Source organism: Triturus cristatus, chromosome 3_2, assembly GCF_964204655.1.
Source record: "Triturus cristatus chromosome 3_2, aTriCri1.1, whole genome shotgun sequence".
NCBI classification, from domain to species: domain Eukaryota; kingdom Metazoa; phylum Chordata; class Amphibia; order Caudata; family Salamandridae; genus Triturus; species Triturus cristatus.
The window spans coordinates 971,526,229-971,550,112 of NC_140584.1; the positions used below are offsets into that span (position 1 = coordinate 971,526,229).

The 23,884-nt window shown below is 46.5% G+C and overlaps 1 protein-coding gene across 12 annotated transcripts in view; it reads right to left on the reverse strand.

Moving 5' to 3' along the window:
* The window catches only part of NF1 (neurofibromin 1), a 1,956,660-nt gene that overhangs the window by 1,107,388 nt on the left and 825,388 nt on the right, over nt 1-23,884 (reverse strand). For all 12 annotated transcript variants that reach the window (XM_085649550.1, XM_085649547.1, XM_085649544.1 and 9 more), the window contains exons 21-22: nt 12,156-12,295; nt 11,565-11,687 (exon numbers count right to left, since the gene is read on the reverse strand). In XM_085649550.1, coding sequence (XP_085505676.1) covers nt 11,565-11,687; nt 12,156-12,295 — 263 coding nt within the window. The remainder of the gene's footprint in view (nt 1-11,564; nt 11,688-12,155; nt 12,296-23,884) is intronic.

Genomic DNA, 23,884 nt, shown 5'->3' on the forward strand with positions numbered 1-23,884 from the left:
GTACATTGCATTGAGATAATGCGAGGGGTCCTGACCTGGATTAGGGAAAGCCGGATACTGGTCAGGTAACAACGGACTCGGGCCTGCCGGCGCCGACGGTGGAACTTGCGGCGTCACAGACTCACCCGGAGCCTGACGATCCTCATCCTGGGCCGGAGTCGGAGACGGAGCCGGAGGACTTGCAGGATCTGGAGATGGTACCGGCGCCGGAGAGGACGCCGGCACCGGGGATTCAACCGGAGCCGGCGAAGGCACCGGAGAAGATGGAACCGGAGGCGAAGTCGGAACAGGAGATGGAGACACTGACTCCCTTCGACGCCGAGCAGGCGATTTCGACTTTGACGTCGAAGCCTTATGATGCGACGAATGCCTCCTCTTCTTCCTATGCTTCTTGCTCTTTGAAGCATGTCCCGAAGTCGACTTGGAAGCCGACCTCGACCTGGATCTTCTTCTACCTCTTTTCTCCTTTCTCTTCATCCGGGCGATAAAGAGCTTTGCCTCTCTCTCCTTAAGAGCCTTCGAGCTCATTTTCCTGCAACTCAAACAACCTCCCACGTCATCACGCCGAGGAGGTCTTCTTATGGAGCCGGTGACGTCAGCGGAGTCGTGAGCGGAGCCGTGCCTCTGTGACGTCGTCTTCGACCTCATCGGCGTGGACTGCTACAAAAGTTTCCTAATGTTGCTGGCGCAGGGGATATTCACAAGGTGAGGAATCCACTGGCAGATGTATCCATCAGAAAGCAGATTACTGTGCCAAAAAATGAAAAATCCAATTTTTGGACGGAAATAAATATATATAATCATAGAAAAAGTTCCAAAGTCAGTAGCACGTTTGAAAAAGAATGAAGGCCAAATTCACAGTCTCTCCGGAACACTGTGCGCTTGAATCAAAAGTCAGTATGTGGGGATGGAGAAAACATAACATTTTCTAAACTTGTGGACAACAAGTCGTCTACCATTGTGGGTGAGAGTTGGAATACCTTGTGTAGAAGATGAATAGCACATAGATGCGAACTATCGCCTTCGGCATGAGAAGCATCAGCAATGTCCGGATTGGAAGTTACCTGCGCGCCTGGTGTTTCCTCTCATACCTCAGCAGTAGCGTGTTTCGTCTGTGAGATCTCAATGAATCAGGATTGGTAGCCGCTGGGGACAACACATAGCATGGGCCGTTATCGGGTCCAGCAGAGTATTGATATCCGTAGGCATGATTGATGGGAGTGTCAGACAAAAGTCCAGCGCGCATTCTTCACCACATAGCAGGCAGCGTAGAACATAATGTAACTCCCATTTGAAAGTTGACCAAAGATTGGATTAATCACTGCTGCCGGTGAACCGTGCAGGTGGCAGGATAAGTTTGTAGTGGAACCGTCACAGGCCCCGTGTAAGTTAATACCCTGATAAAGGAGAGAACCACTTAGTGCGTGTTCACAGTTTTCACCGCTAAGAAACACTTTACGTCCCCCACTCCAACATCTGTGTGTGTAAGGTAAATCCCAGGATGTCTTGATGTATTCTTTACCCAACCTTTCATATTTGCCTGCTGGTATATGTTTTAGGTAATACTGAAAAAGTAAAGTCGCCACTGTGAATGGTAATTTCTCCAGTTTTTCAATGCACAGCACCGTATGTCTGCTCCCCTTTGTGCCATTTTGATCTGTTTATCAGTGAGATTGAATTCTGCACACAGTGACGTAGTATTGATTAAACGCCAAGGCACATAGCCAGAACGCAGGTTTTGAAGCATCCAGCCTAAGAGCATGATAGAACGTAGCTGTGACCGACCATGTTGCAACATGACCAAGTCTTGTTCCATGATGTCTATGACAGAGGATACAATGCTGTCCAAAGAATATATCCTGGACGACAGAGTCGTTAACCCATTGTCTACTACAGAGAGAGATTTCACTAAATTAATACGATCAATTTCTCGATTTCGTTCTGCTGTCTCTGCTTGGGTGACCTTCCATGCTTCATTTTAAGCAGCGTAGATACCGGCATATATGAAACTTTTTTGACACGGTTTTCTTGGTCCTAGCAAGAACTCCCTAAGGTCTGCACCTTCTTTAAGTAAAGCTTTTTTTTTTTTAACCTTATTTTTATTGATTTTACTAAACAATAAGACAGTCATCATACCGCAATATAAAGGCAGATAGGCACATAATACAACAGAACCCAGTTATCATCAGCATAGAATAATAGTCTTTAACAATGGTGAGCATCCGTCTGTGTCTTCAAATGGCAACATGTAAAAGTCCAATATTCTCAAATCGGGTTATCCAACCCGATTTCGTGTAGAACATTTTCATGAACTTGGTATGTACCAGGATGTTTAGCATAGCGGATGGTAAACTATGAAAACCTACAGGACTTAACATTGTTAAAACATCCTAACAAAGAAGGGGAAAAACAGTCTCCCCAATTTCCCTCCCACCCCGCATGCTCGGCCTTGTACATCCATCTATGAGATTTGCACAACATTCTCCACCACATGTGCGTGTATGTCAGCGTCAAAGTCTATCTGAATGGAGCTGTATAATTCTATTCATTCACCTAGCAATGCACACAGGCAGCATGAGAAGCCCAGGTGACCCACAGTCGCAGGCCAGACCCCTTCTTGAAGTAAAGTTAAGTGTTGTTTTACATCCTCTAGTGTAGCACTATGTAGCCAATCAAGGCAAAGTTTCCCTACACTGTAAGTTGTTACTACCCCTGGATGCTGTCTTTGGACATAACGTGGGTCTGGCTTATGAAAGGTAAAACCTTGTGTTTTGTTCAGGAATCTATCTTGACAGTTGTTTGTGTTTAAGGGCCAGAGCAACCATTTTTTCCATTCAGGATCTGATCTGTTGTGATGCAAAATATTATGTACGTCGACCTCCCCCTGCGTAGTGCTTTCACTTGTAGGTGCAGGTATAGACGGAGTGTTCATGTCTTTTATCTTGGCTATTCCAAGGCCTGATGTTTGTTGGACAGTGTCGTCCAAAAACATAATTTGCTCAGGAATGATAGAGGCTCTAAACAAAGCTTCTATTCCCTGTACTTGCCAATCTTTAGTACCCCAGACAGTTTTCGTCTCAATGTTGTCTTTCCAAAAGTCGTAACCCTGTCTAGACAGTCGGGCAATAAAGGATGTAGAATAAATCTGTTTGGTATTCGTTAACATACATTTCATTCCTGTCTTATTGACATTCTTAAAGTAAAATGTCTCTGCATTTGAGATATTAAACCCTGAAAAATATGGAAATTTGATTGCAAATGTTTTTGAGCTACCTTTTGGTGACGTAGGACAATGTTCCCATTGGTTATATACATTTCTAGGTGCTGCAGATTTATGCAAGAAATCAAGACCATAGTGGTTATAACAATACAGTTGTTCATAGTCTGATGAACCTTCTAAATATTCATTATTAGTAAATGCAGTTGACATCTCTAGATCAGACATCATATTATTAACAGTCTCGAAGTCCCAATCATCAGAAAAGGTACTAGAGGTAATAAAGTGACTTAATGACATTTTAAATAAATGTGGAATCTTCAAAAGCTCCGATGGACAAAATATGTCCTATTCGGTTTTGTCCCAAACTATACCATCAGGTATAGGAATCGCTGTGATGTTCACTGCTGACAAGTCTCTTGCTTCACAATGGGATGATTTGTGTGGCCGGAGAAGTTAGTTAACACTTTTACTTGCTGTGTCCATTTGAATATATCTTTCATTAATCAGCATACCCAGAGTGAATATCAGAGCTAACCAAAGTAGAAGGAAGAATATTCCCAAAACAATCCATAGTTCAATCCATGGTGAAACCAGATAAGTCTTATTCAGGAATTGAAAAAAGTCTGTTGCTTGTTCTTTGAAAGTTCTTTGTACTGGCGTCGTTTCAGGCTCGCTGGGATCCTCAAAAAACGTATCAAAGTTCATGAAATAGCCAGAAGCAGTTCTGTCAATGGTTGGAATTGCATCAGGATTTGTTGAATTCACTTGAACCAGTTGATCACTTGTTACATCGTTGTATACATGGGTATCAGGACGAACTGTTATTTCGGTTTCAAGAGGTACAAGGTCCATAGCATTGTTGTTTAGTCCTCTATTTCTTACTGTCGAATCTTCAAAGATGATGAGTCTCTCAGATTTAACCTCTTGGATTGTAGCTAGAGGAGTGCGTCTACTACATTGGTGGACTCCACTTGGTCTACTGTTCAGTATCGGCCACATAGTGTGGTTTGATCAGGTCGATGGACACAAATCTTTTTACAAGCAAGGGGCAGCAAAAGTACTGTTCTTGATCCGTGGATTGCTAGGACAGGTACTGGTTGTCTGTATGAAGGCCCAAATTCCTTCTTGTCCGCGATCTTTTCTCTGACTAGATACCCAAGCTTTGGGATCCAGACAGGCCTTGCAGGGACGGCTGGATTTTTCTCAGTGGTGGTTGGCTTCAGGACCACGTTGCTTTGTTGCATTCGTAAATCATTTAAGTCCTGTAAAACAGCCAAACGATCTTTGATATTAAATTGTTTGTTTTCCACCACTATGCCTTTCACATCTAAGTCCGGAACCAACATTCTAGTCCCAAACAGGACCTCATATGGAGTGACATGCCCTAGAGAACTTGTTGGTAAATTGTTTAATGCGCGCTGGACCCCATATAAATGTTTGACCCACCCATCACCCAAACCTAATACCCTAGCTGTTGTAGACTGCTTTATGCCCCTGTTTTTTCTTTCCACAACAGAATTTTCCTCAGGATGAAACGGAGAATTATACTGCAGTGCTACGCCCAGACTGGCCATGGCTTCTCCGCAAGCCCTAGAGCTAAACGCAGGACCCTGGTCAGAAAGTAGCGTGCCTATTGAGTATGTGCCGATAAAGACTCGCAAATCTTTTATAACACTTCGAGCGTCAGCCAAGCACTGAGGCCACATCCATAGGAACCTAGAGGACGAATCCACTGCGACCATGATATTTATAGTTCTCATCCCTTTGTAAGGGACCACAGTGGTCCAGGTAAACACAAGCTAATGGTTTATCTGAAATTAACAGGGGTGTCTGCGCAGGACGTTTCACAGTAGAGACTGTCATCTTCTGGCATATCTCACAGTCCAAAACATAATTTCTAGTCTGTTTACTAATGCAGGGCCACCAGTATCTTTTTTTCAATAATGCTACTGTGGCTGAAACACCTGCATGAGGAGAGGCGAGCCCTGCATGTGCTGCTTGGATTAGCCCTAGTCTATGTTCCGTGATTGGAATTACTCTATGTCCCACTCCAGGGATTCGAGCAAACGGAACATTGTTCGCATCAATTATATATGAGTATTTGAGTGGAAACTTTTTAGGTAATGCCACACCGCTGCCTTTGCTTGATGCATTGACAGCCAGCATTATTTCGCAGTCTATTTTCGTTTTTGAACGAGTGATTGCAGCTAAGGAAGCCGTTTGCACAGCCCCTTTCACGGCTTCATCAGCCAATGAATTCCCTTCAACGTGAAAGCCATCATGTTGGTGACTCAGCGTGTGTATCACGTGAGTGTTCTGTAGTCCGTTTCGCAACTGAACTACTTGTTCCCAAAGCAATTTGTGCTTGATTATGCCACCTTTTGCATCTGTGAAACCATTTTGAATCCAATTTTGTAAATATTCATTGTAAGATTGACACAGTAAAAAGAATCGCACACTATGAGTGTGGGGAATTCACGATCCGTGTTTAAGTGCCATCTTAAATGCTTGTAGTTCAGCTCGCTGAGCTGTAAAATCCCCTAGAGATTGCGTTTTTGTGACCATTGGTCTGAATTTGCCATCTCTCATGCAACCTTTAACGATAGCACACGCTGCACTGTAAGCTTGTTTACTCCCCATAGCGGGCTGTGCAGCTCCATCAGTATAAATTATAAATTCGTACTGGTCAAGAGGGAGAATTTCAGTAGGCAGAGGACATTCGTGTTTATATTGCAGGAATGCTTGTGTTTTTAAATATGGATCAAAAACGTATTCAACATCAGTTGCAGCAAGAGAATTAACCCATTATATCCATCTCGGATGTAAAGCTTTTGTATTTGGAATGCTAGCCTTTGTAACTGCCTCTAGGTCTGGTATAGGAGTCACAACCATAATGCGTTTCCCCTGTGTTAGGGCTCTTTCTTTTGCTACAGCGGACTGAACTGCTGTCAGAATTTTTTCTGTAGAAGTGAATTTCATTTCTGCTTGTGTATACAAGTGGCAATTGCTTGCAATTGGTACTTTTTTCACCTTTGTTAAAAGTTAAGTAGGTGAATCCGCATTGACCCGGAATTATTCGGATCACCAAGTTGCGTACGTTTACGCATGTTTGCAAGTGTTTCGTTGCTAACATGTCTGTTTGCAGTGAACGGTAAATTTCTGTGTGTTTTTGGGACCAATGTGTGATTTTAAAATCAGCTTTGATTAATTCGTAGAGAGGTTTAACCCTTTCTGCGTAATTTAAAATTTAAGTTCTTCCAAAATTCAGGAAACCTAGAATCGACTGTAAATTTTTCAGCGTTTTTGGCGGTTGGAGCAGCGCACACTTTTCTAAAAAGTTGGATGGCAGGTTTTTGCCTTCACTTGATATTTCAAATCCTAGAACAGGACGTTGAGGTGGGCAAATCTTGACTTCTTAAAGTTGAATTTGTAACCCTCTGAGGCGAAGCCCAATATTATGGTGCTCACCCTGTTCAAGTGCCTATCCAGGTCATCGTCTGTCAGATATATATCATCGACATATGACAATGGCTCGTCATCATAAGTTTGTAGTAACTCTGGTACCCTTGCTGAGAATAACCCCGGGCTGTTTTTGAATCCCTGGGTCAGTCGACAAGATTGACGCTGAGTCCCCATTATTGAGAAAGCGGTCAAATATCTGCTTTCTGGTGCAATATTTTGACAAAAGAAACCATTTGAAATGTCTAATGTGGTTTTATATTTTTTACGCAGAATGTTATGCATTAATGCTGTACTATGTACATTTTGCACTGCAAATGTTTTGCAACAAGAATTAAGGTGTCTGTAATCCAAAACTAGACTATATGTATTGTCTGGTTTGGAGACAGGAAACAAAGGATTGTTCATTGATGAGGTGCATGTTTCAATCACCCCCTGATATTCAAGTTGATCTAAGACCTCCCTCACCTATTTTTTTAGCTTCTTGCTTAACTGGGTACTGCCTTTGTGCAGTCGGTTGATTTTTTTAACTGGATTTTATGGTGAGGTGAGTCCTCATCCCAGCCTACATGATTTTTATACAGTGCTGGGGCTTGGGCTACTGCCCATTTCCTGGCTAATGTATATTTTAAATGAATTGGAATATGGTTGGAGAAGGCAGCAATAATGATGTCCTTCGCCATGTGGGCACTCCCTGACAAACTTTGGTGGCCAGTCCTGTTCTGCTAGAAGTAGATCATAACCCTTTGAAAGATGCTCCCAAAAGAGTCCTTTCACTTTTCTTGGTATGTCTCCCTCCATCCGGAGTGTTACTTCATATAACCTATGTGGAGAACTAACCCTGGTGTCTACAGTCTCAACTTGTATGTCTTCATTCAAGTCCACTGTCTCCAGAAGTCCCTTCAGGTTCTGGTGAGCTATTGCAACTTCTGCTGCACTGTCCAGCAATGTCTGGGCCCACTCGCCCTTCCCGAGGTGGGTTCTCAGTATTCTTGGCATGTCTGATCTTTAGACCTGCTACCTTTTTCTTGGAGAATTGAGGTTTTGCTTTATTTTTCTGAACGTGTTGATCGTCTTTGAACTTCACGCTTTCTTCCTTGTTTTCTGACCGTCCTCTTCTTTCGGATGTCTGTGACGACATCTGAAAGGGACGAGAGGAACGTGTATGATTATCTTCATAACTGTCAGGTTTTCTCAAATTACCCCTATTCCTGAGGTTGTACCTCCTTTCAGAGGGCTCCTTCTGTGTAGGAGACCTGCCTCTGGAATGAGAACGCTTCTCTTTGGAACTCTGTTTGCTATTTTCCCACTTCTTATTAGAAGAGGTAGGAGTGTTTTTTGGAAAGACCTTATCAGGACTTTCAGACAGTTGTGGTTTTACTGGTTTCCCCCCCCAAACTGTCTGCCTAATTCTTCATAGGATTTCTCAATTATTCTGGCTAGTTCTTGAGGTTGTTCTGTTACACCAAATTCCCTTAGTTTCTGGCGGATCGCCACTGATGTTGATTCTCCTTTAATATTAGATAAATATTATTGTTGAGACCTGGTCGAAATTTTTAAGTAACTTCATACCTAAATCCAGAGCAGGCTCTGCCCCATATTAGTCCTGTTTCAGGACATCTGGTATTACCGCCATGGACGGAACACCATGTGTTTTTATGTAGATTGAAGCAAAGACTGTGCCCCAAGAGGTGCGGTCTTCCAGATGTGGTGTAATCCCCATTGGTAAACAGATTGTTAGAATTCTGTGTTTCTCATAAGAGCTAGTATTAGGAAATACTGCTTCTATTTGAGTAATTTTTTGAGCTATCCAGAATGGAATTTGTTCACGTTTTGTGGGCATTTTTCCCATGACTGTGTGTAAAGTCTGTGGAGTGATTTTTAGTGTATTCCCCTGATGAGGGGCTGGAATTTGAATGGTTAATGGTGGTTGGACTGTGAAACTCCGCATGACATATTGAACCAATTGTCTATAAATTTTGATTTGCTCCTTGAGTTGAGCTAGTAGATTCACATCTGACATTTCTTCAATGTCAGGATGAGGTGTGTAGCCGGCTAAAATCGGCCACGTTGCTCATGGTCTACCTAGTGGACCGAGCCAGGTAATGTGATTGTAATGTTTTAGGGCGCCTTTAAACCAGAGGTCATGCTCCAGGTATGTGAGTGGAATTTCAATATCCTCGAAAGGAATATATTCTTCTGGTGGTTCATTTTCTAAGTAGAAGTGAAAGAAGTGTGTTACTGGATTTGATTCTGAGAATACTATCCATGAGTAGAATACCTCTGTCTGGTGAGATTCATGTGCCTCTATCACAAAAACTGCTCTACCACCTCTTGGTGTTATGCCATGTTTTATACGTTTTAGAGTGATGGCTCTCCTTAAATTTGAATGGGAGACTATAGCATCCTCGTCGGTTTTTTGAAAACCTGTACGATTAAAAGCTGCTGCGATTTGGCCAGCCGCAGCACCACCAGTATCGGTGTTTGTGCCGTTTTCGGACATGTTGAAATGAAAAATGCAGAGCAGGTTTCAAGGGAACAAAGATAAGGTGCACAATATTTTGGAACACTGTATCCTTTCAACATTGAACAAAACCAAACAGCTAATACATAGGACTTTCGTCCTACACAGCTATGGCGGATATTATCCCTACCCACTTCAGACGTATTATGGAGTTTTATGAGTAGAGGGTCCCTGAGAAAAGCATGACTGAGTTACTTCAGTATCTAGTGTTAAATTAGTGCCTTACCAAACCGTTGGGCGCCATGTAGTGTAGTTCTATATCACTGATAGGCTCTGCGCATTGGAATGACATACACTATAGATTTGACATAGGGCTAAGGTAAGTATGTCTCTATCGTGTATAATAAACTAAATTACTTGTGTGTGACAGCTAACTCAGAGGTCACTAGAAACTTCTCGAATATACAAGAAGGGATTAGTCTCTGACAACCGCATAAACATGACAACTTTGTTTCCCTTTAGAATCAGAACAGTTTCAGAATCGCGGAAACAATGGATAACAGTTTCACTCAGTCAATCGTGCATGCTTCGTTTCTACAGAGTTGCACAGAAATAGAGAGACGGGTGTTTCAATAAATGGGTTTATTGAACAGTCTTATTTCTCATGCAGGAGACATGAATTGCTACAATCGTAAGACAGACTGCGAAGTACAATATGTACGAGGTTAGCAGTAGGATAAAATAATACTGCAATAGCATGGTTTGTAGCTATGACACATATTAATCAAAATACATAGATAAATAACATAGCTAAAATGTGATACTGATCTAATGCTTATAAATTGTCCTAGCCTAAGTGCAGTACGAGGTTTGAAGCAGGTGCGGTTTCTAAAGTATAGCTAGCTATATTTTAGTTTAGCCAAGAGTTGCCAAAAGTTTCTCCAAGTTCTAGTCAGCGCCATACCTTAGAATGAGAGAGGTTGGAATCTCTTTTCTGGACTCAATAGTCTAACCCCCCGTAAGGGAAGTCAGAGAGCACTGGAGCTGGATTCTCTGTGAGGAGGATGGCAGCGTCAGGTCAGTGCATCAGGCTGGAACTCGATCTCCTTCCGAACTTGCCGTGGCGAACCGCGTAGTCTGGGTTGGATCGAATACTCCGGGATCCGCAATTTGCCAGGCCAAGTGCTGGTATATTTATACCTTGAAGGTGTCTAGGAATGCAAGTACTGACGTAAAAGTCGGGCAGAGGAACGTCATGAATGAACCCCTAAGGAATAGATGTTCATGCATACTTAATGAGTTCTTGAAGAAATCAATATTCAAGCTGAGGGAAATTCCTAAAGGCTTAAGGGTCTGGTTTTCCAAGAATTCGTTATGGTGTGGATGGACGGATGTAGGTGGCCATGCCTGTATTTGGTTTGTATGGACAATGTCTAAATAAGGGCCGGATTTCTATGTCCAAAAAAGGGCAATGTGAATTGCACCTATATAAGGGCATAAATCGGGAAACCTATATACGAAATCTAAATCTGCACACAACAACTTTAGCTGTCAACTATGGTGTGGGTTCATATTTGCACCATAAAAGCGTTTAGGTTGTTGCTATGCCTTTTTCAAATGATTTTAAATGTTCCTGAGACACGGGCTGCACAAGACAGGGCATCTCAGAAGCCTCCATCACATAAAGCATACACTTTAAAAAGCCTGCTCAGAATGTGCAGTAAGCCATTACCCAGGGTTCTATTTATCATTATTGGGGAGCATTATAATTACCTAATATTCCTTGAACTTTCACATTCGGAGGTGCCTTCCAACAGCACTACAAACGTGTTATCATTATTACAGCCCATTCCTTTGCTGCCCAACTTTTCATGACCACCAGATTATTCAAATGCATTCCTCTCTCCTCTATAAACTACTAATTTATAGTAGTTCATGATAAAAGGTCCATAGTTCAGAACCAAAACATTTCAGTAGTTTGTTATGATTATTCAAACAAGGGATATCTAGCTCAATCCTACCCAGAGATCTGCATATTGAGGTATAGATTAAGAGTATACTTGCAAACGGATTTTAAATGATCAATCTAACCAAACTTGCACCTCTATACGTACTTCAACTCCATTCTTCTGTCATACTTATCTTCACTCTGCTCCGTATTTTCTTTTATTTGGAAATAAACTGTAAATTTAGCTTTTATTAAACAGTTTGACAGGTTGAATAAACTGACAGGACAAGAGCTATATTTGGTACTGTAGATCAAGCCCAAATACATAGAGATGTCTAAATCTGATCTCATTAGCAACCCAGACAGTGGTTATGACAATTGACACCAGGCCCTTAAGTCAGAACATTTTCTGCAAGTTGGTAACTTGAGTAATGTAAAACATTTACATATCTATAAACAAAAAAAAGGCTCACCTAAATTTCATCTCCTGGCAAAATGATAGATCGTCTCGCCTTTCCATCATCACCTCTACCAGTTGACAGAGTTTCGTTTTTATTTGGATCGCATGCACTAGATTTCCAAGAACACGAACATATCTGTATAGAAAATATTGGTGTGAAACTGAATAGTAAGCATGTTCATCTCTAGCAAAAGTAAATGCTCACATCTTTAAAATAAACATTCTTGGCATTCCAACTTTAAATTAAATATGGATATTTAATATCACCAATACAAGTCTAAAAACTGCTCACTCTTCTCTATTTCAACCATGAATGTATACAACAAGGAAAATTTATTATGGCAAAATAAGGTAACAGACTACCCACGATCATGTAATTCCTGCAATCTGCAGTAGAATTTTAATATTCATCTTATTAGCCGTAACTCATGTACAATAACATACAAATAATTTCAATATTGCAATTTAAAATTTAAAAGTATACCATCTGTAAAGTCCATAAAAATGAGTAGGTAAATCATATTAAGAAGAGCAACTAAAAACGTACAGAAACAGATTAAATTAGTCATGATTTCACTAATCCAGGCAGAAGACTTGATCTTACCGGACTAGATTTAACATCATAGTCTCAATGCTGGCTTGTCCCAGATGCTCTGAGCTGCCTTCAGTATGGTTATCAAGTAGGTTCTTCATTATTGCAATTGTTTGCTCAACAAACTGGGTATTGATGTCATTCAACAGAACCTGTGAATAAGCACATTTAGCTATGAGCCATAGGAATTCTTAGATGCTCTTTTTTTTCTTTCAATCAAGCCGGGGAACTAAATTACGTCAATTTGACTGCATGCTCTTGCTTGTATCACATATGGCATAATTGATTTATTGCGTTTTGTATCATTAATTAAAAAAGCACATATGCAATGTTTAGGGCCAGCTAGAGGAGGATAAAGTATTTCTACAAATCAATTGAACTAGATGAAGATTTTAAGAAGAATGAGACAAAAACAAAAAAGTCCATGAGCTAGCAAAGCTTACAAGCATCCACTGGAAATAAATATTCCAAACGCAGAGCCACACCAGCATGATGACTTCCAACTTAGCAAACCCTAATAATGCACAAGATACTACTTGTGTAACAATATATCTGTAAGAGACATTAGCTAGTGATAGATTCCTTACCTTAGAATATTCCCCAGGCGTCAGTCTGGATCCGGAAAGTTTCTGCTTAGCAGTACCCCTGCGCGCCAGCAGGCGGCGCTGTGCGGCTCCGCGCCCGTCACTGCACGCCGGGACGACGTCACGGAGACTACTTAGGCGCCACCCATGTGCGCTGACGTCAGTTTTGAACACAACTTTCCGTGCCGAAACGCAGAGTCATGCGAGAAACTGACCTTTGGTGCATAAAACTAGGGCCCTAAAAGGGGATGACCTTAACCCTAGTAATCAGGTCGCAGAACGGGGAGGATGGGTGGGGCGGTAAGGCATCACTAACTAATGTCTCTTACAGATATATCGTTACACAAGTAGTAACTTGTGCATCTGAAAGAGACACGTTTGTGATTGATTCCTTACCTTAGAATAGATACCCCAGCAATACCAACCCCGGAGGTGGGTCTGCGAACAAGATTACACCATAAAGTCAGAGAACAGCCAAAGAAGCAGTCTCTCCAGACCGGACTGTCAAGGCAGTAGTGCTTGGTAAAAGTGGGCAGAGAGGCTCACGTAGCTGCCTGACAAATATCCTGCAAGGGGACACCACGTCCCTAGGCAGTAGTGGCTGCAGTTGCCCTGGTCGAATGGGCACGCAGACCCACAGGAGGGTCCTTCTTGGCCAAGGAGTAACATGCTTTGATGCACAGAACGATGGTCTGTTTGTGCACCGCCCGACCTCTTTTGGCGCCCACGTAGCCAACAAAGAGCTGATCACCCACCTGGAACTGCTGTGTACGCTGCAGATAGAATGCAAGCGCACGTTTAGGGTCCAGACGGTGGACCGCTCCTCTTCCCGTGAAGGATGCGGAGGCAGAAAAAAGGTGGGCAACGTGATGGTCTGCCCGATGTGGAAGGGCGTGACAACCTTTGGGAAGAAAGAAGGACCTGTCCTCAGAACCACCTTGTCCGGTTGAACAGAAAGGAAAGGAGGTTTGGAAGAAAGAGCCTGGAGCTCACTCACCCACCTGGCAGAGGTGATAGCTACCAGGAAAGCCGTCTTGAGAGTAAGAAGACATAAGGGACAGTTATGAAGGGGCTCAAAGGGAGCGCACATCAGAAAAGTCAAGACAAGATTCAAGTCCCACTGAGGCACTATGAAGGGCACAGGTGGGAACGTATGCGTAATGCCCTTAAGAAAACAGTTAACAACCGGGGACTTAAAAAGAAAAGGCTGATCAGGAAGCCGGAGGAAGGCAGAGATAGCCGAAAGATAACCTTTAAGGGTGCCCAGAGCAGAGCCCTTCTGGGCCAAAGAAAGAAGGAACAGGAGAACCTCAGAAAGAGGGGCAGAAAGGGGATCCACAGTTTTAACTGTGCACCATGCCACAAATCTGTTCCACCAACAGGCGTACACTGTTTTAGTGGAGGGACGCCTGGCTGCCAAGTTGACATTACAGACTTCGGGAGGAAGATCGAAAGGTGTCAACTGTCGCCGCTCAATTTCCACGCATGGAGGTGGAGGCTGGGCAGGTTCGGGCGGAGGACCGTCCCATGCTGCTGCGACAGAAGATCCTCCCGAAGAGGCAGACGGATCGGGGGATCGATGCTCATATTGAGTAGCTCGGGATACCATACTCTTCGAGCCCAGTCCAGAGCCACAAGAATGACTTGGGCCCGATCGCGCCTGATCTTCTTCAGCACTCTGGGCAGAAGTGGTATAGGCGGATAGCCATACAAGAGACCGCAGCTCCCCTCTAGACGAAAAGTGTCTCCGTGCGAGTGCCGCCTTGGAAATTGCAACAAGCAGAACTGATGACATTGCGCGTTCTCTTCGGTGGCGAATAGATCTAATCAAGGCTCTTCCCATCGCAGAAAGAGGCCTTGCGCCACGTTCAAGTTCAGACGCCACTCGTGATCCACCATGCACCGGTGGCTGAGTTCATCCGCCCTGGCGTTCAGAGAACCTCTCAGGTGTTTAACCACCAAGTTAATGCCTTGATGTTCCAGCCATGTCCAGAGGCGCAGAGCCTCCTGACAGAGTCTAGGACCCCACCCGCCCTGTTTGTTGCAATACCACATGGCGGTGGTGTTGTCTGTGAACACCTGCACTACACTTCTCCGGACAGTGGGAAGGAATGCCTTCAGTGCAAGGCGGATCGTCCGCAGCTCCAGAAGGTTGATATGGAGCTGATTCTCCGCCGGAGACCAGAGGCCTCCGATCTCCGCCTCCCCCATGTGGCCTCCCCAGCCCAGGAGGGATGCATCCGTCACTATCGTGTGCGCCAGTTGGGGAAGGGAGAGGGATCTGCTATTGACTAAATCGCGATTAGTGAGCCACCACTGCAATTACTGTGCAGTGCCCTCCAAGATCTGGACATGTTCGGACAGGTTGCCCAGATGCTGCGCCCACTGGAACTTCAGGTCCCACTGCAGAGCCCGCATATGCCATCTGGCATGCGGCACCAGCAGGATGCAGAAGGCCATCAGGCCCAGAAGTCGGAGGGACATCCTGACCGAAACCCGGGATAGAGGGTGAAAGAACGGAACCATAACCTGAATATCCCGGACTCGCTGTTTGAGAGGATAAACCCAAAACAGCGTTGAATCCAAAACCTCTCGGATGAAAGGGAGCTTGTGAGAGGGACTCAGGTGCTACTTCGGCACATTGATGGAGAACCCCAGCAGATGCAGGAGGTCGGCCGTAGTCTGGAGGTGGGAGACAACTGCCTGGGGTGAACCCGCCTTCAACAGCCAGTCGTCGAGGTAGGGGAAAGACTGACACCCCGGACCTGCGCAGATGAGCAGCGACCACCGCCATCACTTTCGTGAACACCCGAGGGGCGCTGGTAAGAACGAAGGGGAGCACGGCAAACTGAAAATGCTCCTGGCCTACCGTGAACCGCAGGTAACGCCGGTGGGCCGGCAGGACGGGAATGTGAAAATAAGCGTCCTGCAAGTCCAACGCTACCATCCAGTCTCCAGGGCAGACAGGACCGGAGCCAGAGTCAGCATCTTGAACTTCTCCTTCGGGAGGAAGCAATTGACCTCCCGGAGGTCCAAGATGGGGCGCAGGCCCCCCTTGTCTATCTTGGGGACCAGAAAGTAGTGGGAATAGCAACCACTCCCTACTTCCTGATCGGGAACGTACTCGATGGCCCCCTTGGCCAGGAGGGCCGTGACTTATTTGCAAGGAAAAAAGCCAAATGATCCCCCGACATGCGGTGGTACCGAGGTGGCATGGCTGGAGGGGAGGACAGAAAGGGGAGCGAGTAACCTTGGCAGATTATCTGCAGCACCTACTTGTCCGACGTAATCTTGCGCCAGAGGTGGAGGTGAACCCTGCCACCCACTGGCGTGGGGTGCCCCCTGAAGCTCGGATTAGGAAGGTTTCGAGGCGGAAGCGGCCGGGGTGGAAGTGGACTGCCCCGCACGCTGGTTACCAGACCCGCCCCTGTGGAACTCGCGTCCGCGGCCTCGCTGAGGCTGGTTCTGCACAGGCTTACTGGAAGGGCGCGCCTGGGTACCCCTGCCCTGGCCACGAAAGGAACGAAATCCGGTAGTGGCAGGAGTTTAAGGAAAGACCCAAAGACTTGGCCGTGGCACAAGTCTTTAAAGCGCTCCAGGGCATTGTCCGCCTTATCACCAAAGAGGCGGGAGCCATCGAAGGGCATGTCCATAAGCGAGCTCTGGACATCGGGCGAGAAGCCAGTGGAACGCAACCAGGCGTGGCGCCGCAACACCCCCGTCGTGGAAATTGCCCTGCCCAACGAGTCCAAACCACACCTGATGGCAAACATCGCCGCATCCTTGCCCTCCGCAATTGCTTGGGAATGAACAGCCTGGACCACCTCAGAGCACTGAGGCAGAACCTCCTCCACCGGATCCCACACTGCATGGGAGTAACGGCCCAACAAGCAGGCGGTATTAACCGACCTCAACCCCAAACTGGCTGAGGAGAACAACCTCTTGCCATATTGGGCCAGCCTCTTGGAGTCCTTATCCGGCGGAGCTAAGGGAGAGGCACTCTGCGATGTCGAGGCCTGAATGACCAGGCTCTCAGGTGTGGGGTGAGCTGTCAAGAAGGCGAGATCACAAGGCGCCGGGCGATGACGCCTAGCGACGTTCTTCACCACCAGCGCCCCCGAGGCCGGCCGTAACGAAGTACCCAAGAGGACTTCAGCAAGGGCCTCATTGAAAGGGAGCAGTGGCTCCGACGATACAGACGCCGTCTGGAGCACCTCCGTAAGGAGGTTGGTCTTAAAGGCCACCGTAGGGAGGTCGAGGTGGAGAGTCTCCGCGGCTCGACGCAGCACCATAGTGTAGGAAGCGCCCTCCTCCATAGTAAGGAGGCGAGGCAAACCCCGGGTCAGAAGACACATCAAGTTTACCAGTGTCTTGAAGGTCATCCACCCAATCCTGCTCCGAGTCACACTGCCGCGCAAGGGGGTCCTCGGAGCCGTCCCAGTCCTCATCCGGCTGCGGGGTAGAAAGAGTGGGTCGCGATGGTAGGACCGGAGCCGGAGAGGGGGCCAGCGGCGCCGGGAGCGGCGTAGGCCAGGGCCGAACCGGAGCCCCATCCCAATGAGGATCCCAGGTCGAAACGAAATGGTCCGAGAACCGAGGCAGGGGCGGGATAAACGGCACCCAGTGTGGCGCCTGTGGCGGAGCTGGGGTCGGAGCCAGCGGCTTTGCACCTTATGGCGCCGGGGCCGCAGGCGCTGGATCCAGTGGCTCATGGGGCTGGCGCCGGAGGTGGTGCCGCCGGGTCAACAGGATCTGGACACGGGGCCGCGGGGCCCGCAGGCGCACCAGTGAGAGCCAGAGGCCTAAACAGGCAGTCCAAGGCAGTAAGAAACTGTTGCCGAAGTGCAGGAGTCGCCGACGGACCCAGGTATAGCGGGTAGGACGCGTGACTCCCAGGCTCCAAAGGAGCCGCAGGGCCGGAGCCCCTGTCCCCCACGTCCGCCTCCGGGGAGCGACGGGGGGGGCGTCGGAGAGCAAACACGCTTCGTCGACTTCTTATGGCGCCGCTTACCGGAATCTGAAGGTGAACACTTCGAGTCGGAGGCACGACAACCACAGTCCCGCGAACGGCCCCTAGACCCAGAGCGGCGGTGAGAGGAGTGCTGGACCTCCAGCAACTTCCGGCGCCACTCCCGTAAAGCCTTCGGGGCCATGGCACGGCAGTCCCGACAATCCCGGGAGTCGTGGTCGGTCTCCAAGCAGTAGAGGCAGACATCATGGGGTTACGCCACCGACATATTACGGTGGCACGACCCGCAAGACTCAAAGCCGGCCATCTCTACGTGCACTAGGAGACAAGAGGAGAAGACAAAAAGTCTCAAAAAGTGGTCAAAAAATTGACTGAGTTACGTGCTCAATCCGGATCTGCGCATCCGGCGTGGAAAAACAAAGAACTGACATCAGCACGCATGGGTGGCACCTAAGTAGCCTCCGTGACGTCCCGGCGAGCACGGCGCCACCTGCTGGCGCGCAGGGGTACTGTTAAGCAGAAACTTTCCGGATTCAGACTGACACCTGGGGAATATTCGAAGGTAAGGAAACTATCACTATCGTGTCTCTTTAAGATATATGTTTATATGTAACGATCAGAAAGAACATCATTAATAGCTGTAAAACAAGATGGGAAAACATTATGGGAGCCCCTACAATATGACTGTAAATCTGGATAAAATTGAATCCTGCCTCATCAGTTCCTCTTCTGCTCAGACCCGATAAGGAGCCTGCTATTCTATCAAATACAAAAAACAAATAATCAGTCATACAAACACATGATGCATTCGATAAAGCAATGATTTTTCAAACAGGGCAAACTAAGTATCTTTTATTTTTATTTTAACAAACAGAACTTTACATAGGTTGAAAAAAGGAGACTACTACTAAGAAAATCACAATCAATAGCTTAGAAGAAAAAGAATATTAGAAAGGCAAGTTAGAGGAATTTTCCAATTGTTTACCAAGGAGAAGATCTGAGGAAAGTAAAAGTGTGACCGAAAAACTGTGCTCTATATATGTGCATTTGATACAACTAACATGCAAGCTGGTCTGGCGCGATAATCTCATTCAGCAGAAGCAATATAGAGACTGGATGTATAACAATCACCCATACTGGCCAAAATACTAAAATGCATGCCTGTCAATGCAAGATCTATATACAAAAAAGAGACGCTAATGAAACCACCAAAATACCAATTTGCAATTAGATTGGCTATTCATAACCCAACCTTAGCTGAAAACATAGCCCCTATCTTACACAAAGTGATACAATCAGAATATAAATAATCATTCCAATAAAACAGTTGGACTAAAATGGCCAAAGAAACTAAAATTGTGCATAAAGAATATCTTTATACCTGGCACCTACATAACTTCACAGCAACAGAAAGAAGACACAACAAACTAATTAATTGTCCTTTTATTTAGGAGCACCTAACATGCAATACCCTTATGCAACTCAGTTGCCACTTTCTCTGTAAGTCAACCTAAACCTTTTTTAGGTGACTGCAACACATGGCCCAAAAAACATTGGTTTAAGGGGCCGGATCTCTGGATTTAGATTCATTCTTTTGGACACATCCAAGATAAAATATCTGATTAACAATGTGCCCCCCCTTTAAACTTCTGACCCTACCCTAAAGCGACTACATTGGTATCAATTTCAAACTCTCGTTAATAAAATGCTTAAACTTTAAAAAAGCCTTATCTCCAAGAATAGAAGATCACGTTGGAAGGACATGAACTTGGACTTTCTCAAACCAACTGACATTACCTAAAGACCATGCACCAACATTTTCAACTGCTGAACTCAAAAAGGTCATCAACAATGGGGGGGCGTGTCTAAGCCACGGAGCGAAATGGCCCCCAGCTAGAGGAGCTCCGGCACCCGTGAAGCCCTTGCTAACATCCACACCAAATATCCGGCTCCCAAGCTAGGGGTCACCTGGAGTAATAATTGCTGCCAAGACGGAGCCCTTCATCGTCTGCCTGGACCCAGCGCCGGTCTAGCGGTGACCTTCTGAAACTGTGGTCTCCCCCGGCTTCCCGAACCAGAGGCTGTGGAGTTGAGTGTGAGGTGGGGTGACGTACATCATCGAGTCGCCTCGCTGTGCAAGTCCGCTGCCGAGGCCTAGGCCTGGATCGGAGCAAGATGTGGCGCACGCCAGATCTCGCAAGAGGAACGACCCCTGCATAATCGGCTGAAAACAGGGAAAAGCGCTGTGACTCCTCCGGCGGCGCACACGGCTGCAAAGGTTAGCAAGCGCGGCCGCTTTGCTGCCGGAGAGCCTGGAGGACTGGGCCCGTAAAGAACGAACGGCATCGGCCTGGGGAGCTACATAGCCTGGTTGTCACCCAGCCGCAGGGGCGGCGGGGCACCGGTCCCAGACGCCAATTGGAATATCCTCCCTGCATGTGGAAAACACCCCTCCTCCCCGGCCAGCCATGGTAACTGCCTCACGGGCCTTTGACAACTCAGTAATCGCTGCACCAGGCCTGAGTTGGGAGCAGCCCTCCCAAAGCAAGGAAAGACTGCCCGGGAGTGGGAACAGCAGGCGTCCAAAAGCTGAGGGTCCTGGCGGGGACAGAAAGGTGAGTGAACCATCGCCCGAGCTGAGAGGGTGGCATATCCTTCGCCACCTTTGGAAATAACGGAGGGGCAATGGCGTATGCCCGGTGGCGCACATAACACCTTCCCCCCACACTCAATGGTCCCCTCGGAGCCGCCCAGAGCCCCACATTGGAACCCACTGACTCGGGGCCCTCGCCCACAATACAACTACGGACAAGAGCACAGCCTGGAGGCCCGGTCACTGTATCGGGGAATAGCATTTCTTGAGAACAAATGCTGTAGGGTCCATTGCCTCTCTGGCCTAGGGAGGCGGGGCACTAATGGAATGATGTCGGGAACCCGAGGCCACAAAACAGTGCAACAAAATAAGTTGGATGAATACACTTTCTCTAAATCAGCACTGCCAGGACCCCAGCACGCGGCTACCGCCAAGACGAGCATGGAAGGATGCCCAGCAGAACTAACGCTCCAAGACGTAATGGACGCTATCTCGGGAGTTCGGACGTCCATGATACAAAGGATGAATAAGACCACGTCGGAGGTGACACTTATTAGGGCAGATTTAACGAAAATTGGAGAGAAAGTGAAACAAATGAAAATCACCACCTCTAGCCTGGTAGATGACACCTCCCAGCTGCAATGCGAAATCAGAGATCTGCAGACCTTCCGTAAGCTGGTGGAGGACAAGTTGGATGACTATAAAGGACGCACACACCGCAACAAAGTGCGCATTATTAGGGTTCCGGAGAAGGCGGAGGGGCAGGCAACTGACCACTTCATAGAAGAACTTATACTCACCCACCTCCAGCCAAAGGGACTGTCCAAATTCTTTGTGATCGAAAGGGCGCAGAGTCCCGGGAAGCAAGTCAAAGCCAGGAGCACTGCCTCGGCCGATCCTGGCAAGAATACTGAACTTTTGTGACCGAGATGTCATCCTCCAAAACGCCAGGATTGCCCCACCTCTTCGATATGAGAACTCAGTAATCTCGTTCTTACCGGACTTCACCCTAGCTGTGCAAAAGCAACGAAGATCATTTCTCATGGTAAAAAAGAATCTGCAAGACAGGGGCATTAAGTATGCAATGTTGTTCCCACACCGTCTCCGGGTGAAGACGGGTGGTAAGGCCTGGTTCTTTGATCGTCCTGAGGACGTCGCAGACTGGTTGGAGGGTCGTGGAAGAGGGGAGTAACATGCGACCTGCAGATAACTGATCCTATTCTGGCCCAGAACTGTTCAGACTACCAAACTGTAAGATGTATCGTAACATATGTTGTGGGCCAGTATTCATGCTACTGATGAGGGGTGGGGGGGCTCCTTGGGCCAGACGGGTGGGCATACAACCAACTGGCGGATCTATATAGTAACGTTTAACCTAATTGCAAACCAAGGACCCGACTTTAGGGGCTGACCATTTCCCACAACAGGGAGGGTTCACGAGGATACAGCCTTACCGCCCCCAAGTTAACTGCAGTTAGTAACCGTTTTGGGCGACAGGCACTCTGCAAAGTTTGTTAGATGGGCAGTTTGAAGCCCAGAGTGCAGGGTGGGGGGGAAGTTCGGTGGGTAAAGAGAATCATTATCGTTATTTGTTACGTCGACTAAACTATATTTTAAACAGGTAGAAACAAACGCAAGTAAAGGTTATCATGACAGGTACACACCAAGAGGGACGCTTTAAACTATTAAGTAAATGGGATGGGGGACAAACTGAAGTGCTGCATAGTCCTACAACACAGGAGGCTATAGACTTGTGGCGCATTCTGGCTATACCACTGGATCTAGAGGGGCGGGTATCATGCTAAAGAACTCCTTCCCGTTCTCTATACACTGAACATGGGTAGCTGACTTGGGCAGATATGCAGCAATCTCCGGGCAATGGGAGGGCTCAACCCTTAACCTGGTGACGGTCTATGTCCCCCACTGGACTCAATCGCTGCACGTTCAGGGATCTAGGTTCCCTGTTACTCGCGCTACCGGAGGGACGACTGGTGGTTGGGGGAGACTTCAACTTAGTGGTATCGGGGCTCCTAGACAGGCACCCTCCACGAGACATTGGCGTCTCTAAGAGGTGGCTCCCAGACTTTTTAGACGCAATTGGCTAGGCGGACGCGTGGCGAACATGTCACCCAGACACCATCCAGCACACCTTATATTACAGCTTCAATATTTGTATTAATTCCAGCCCTGAGGAAGTCGTATGGTCCGTACCCATAGGCGACGAAACACCTTGGCATAAGGGAGTGGAAGACCTTGTTAAATAAAAGAACGGACAAAGCCCAACATACTACTTTCTTGTAACTTTACATTATTGTATTGACCTGATGTTATAATTTGCGTGTGCTTCAGAAATTGTAAATGGTTTGTTCAATCTTAGATCGAAATTTTGGGGAATTAGGGTGGATGTTCCCTCTTTTTGAATGCACCGCAGGATATGTGTAAAAACTGAACACTATAATAATTGGTGCAAATTTGTATGAGCGCCTGTGGACCCTCTTCCCCCATTTAAGTTAACTGCACTTTGTTGTGATATATTTGTAAAAATGGTTCTTGTATGGTTAATGCCTGGAATTCACTAACTATTCTGAGAGATGTGATCGCCACAAGGAAAGCTACTTTCCATGTGAGAAATTGTAGCTCACATTAATGTAAAGGTTCAAATGGGGGACCCATGAGCCTGGTAAGGACTAGGTTTAGATTCCACACTGGAGAGGTTGGAACTCTAAGAGGAATTATTCTTTTAAGGCCTTCCATGAATGCTTTAATGGCAGGTACCCTAAACAATGACAAGTGTTGTCTGTTCTGTAGGTAAGCAGCTATGGCAGCAAAATGTAATTGGATAGATGTGAATGCTAGATTACATTTTTGTAGATGCAAGGAGGTAACAAACAAAGTTTTGAATTGAAGCATCTAGTGGATTGATTGTGTTGTTATTGCAGGAGATCACAAATCTCTTCCATTTAGCTGCATAGCATGCTCTAGTGGTGGGACGTCTAGCCTCTTTAATGACGTTCATATAGTCTGGCGAGAGACTGACGTAACCAAAGTCAAAGACTTCAGGAGCCAGAGCGCTAGGTTCAGTTGAGTTGGAGCTGGATGCCCCATCTCTCCATGGTTCTGCGTGAGAAGCTTTGGGGAAAGGTGCAACTTTTGCTGTGGAACTACTGAGAGTTCCAGCAGGGTTGTGAACCATGGTTGCGAACCATAGTTGCCGGGCCCATGTTGGAACAACTAGGATCATTGTGAGAGACTGTTGTTTGAGCTTGCGCACCAGTAATGGAATAAGTGGGAGAGGCGGAAAAGCGTACGCAAATCTGCCTGACCAGTTCATCCATATCGCATTGCCTTTGGACAATGGGAGTGGATATCTGGAGGCGAAGCTTGGGCATTTTGTGTTTAAATGTGTGGCGAACACATCTATGTCTGGGTGGGCCCACATTTGAAAAAACGGATGAAGAACTTGTGGATGAAATTCCCCTTCGTGGATTTGTTGTTTCTGACGACTGAGCAGATCCGCAATCTGATGATGATATTCTCCTGCAAGATGTTCTGCTAAGAGGTATATTTTTTGAGGAATGGCCCATCTCCATATGCT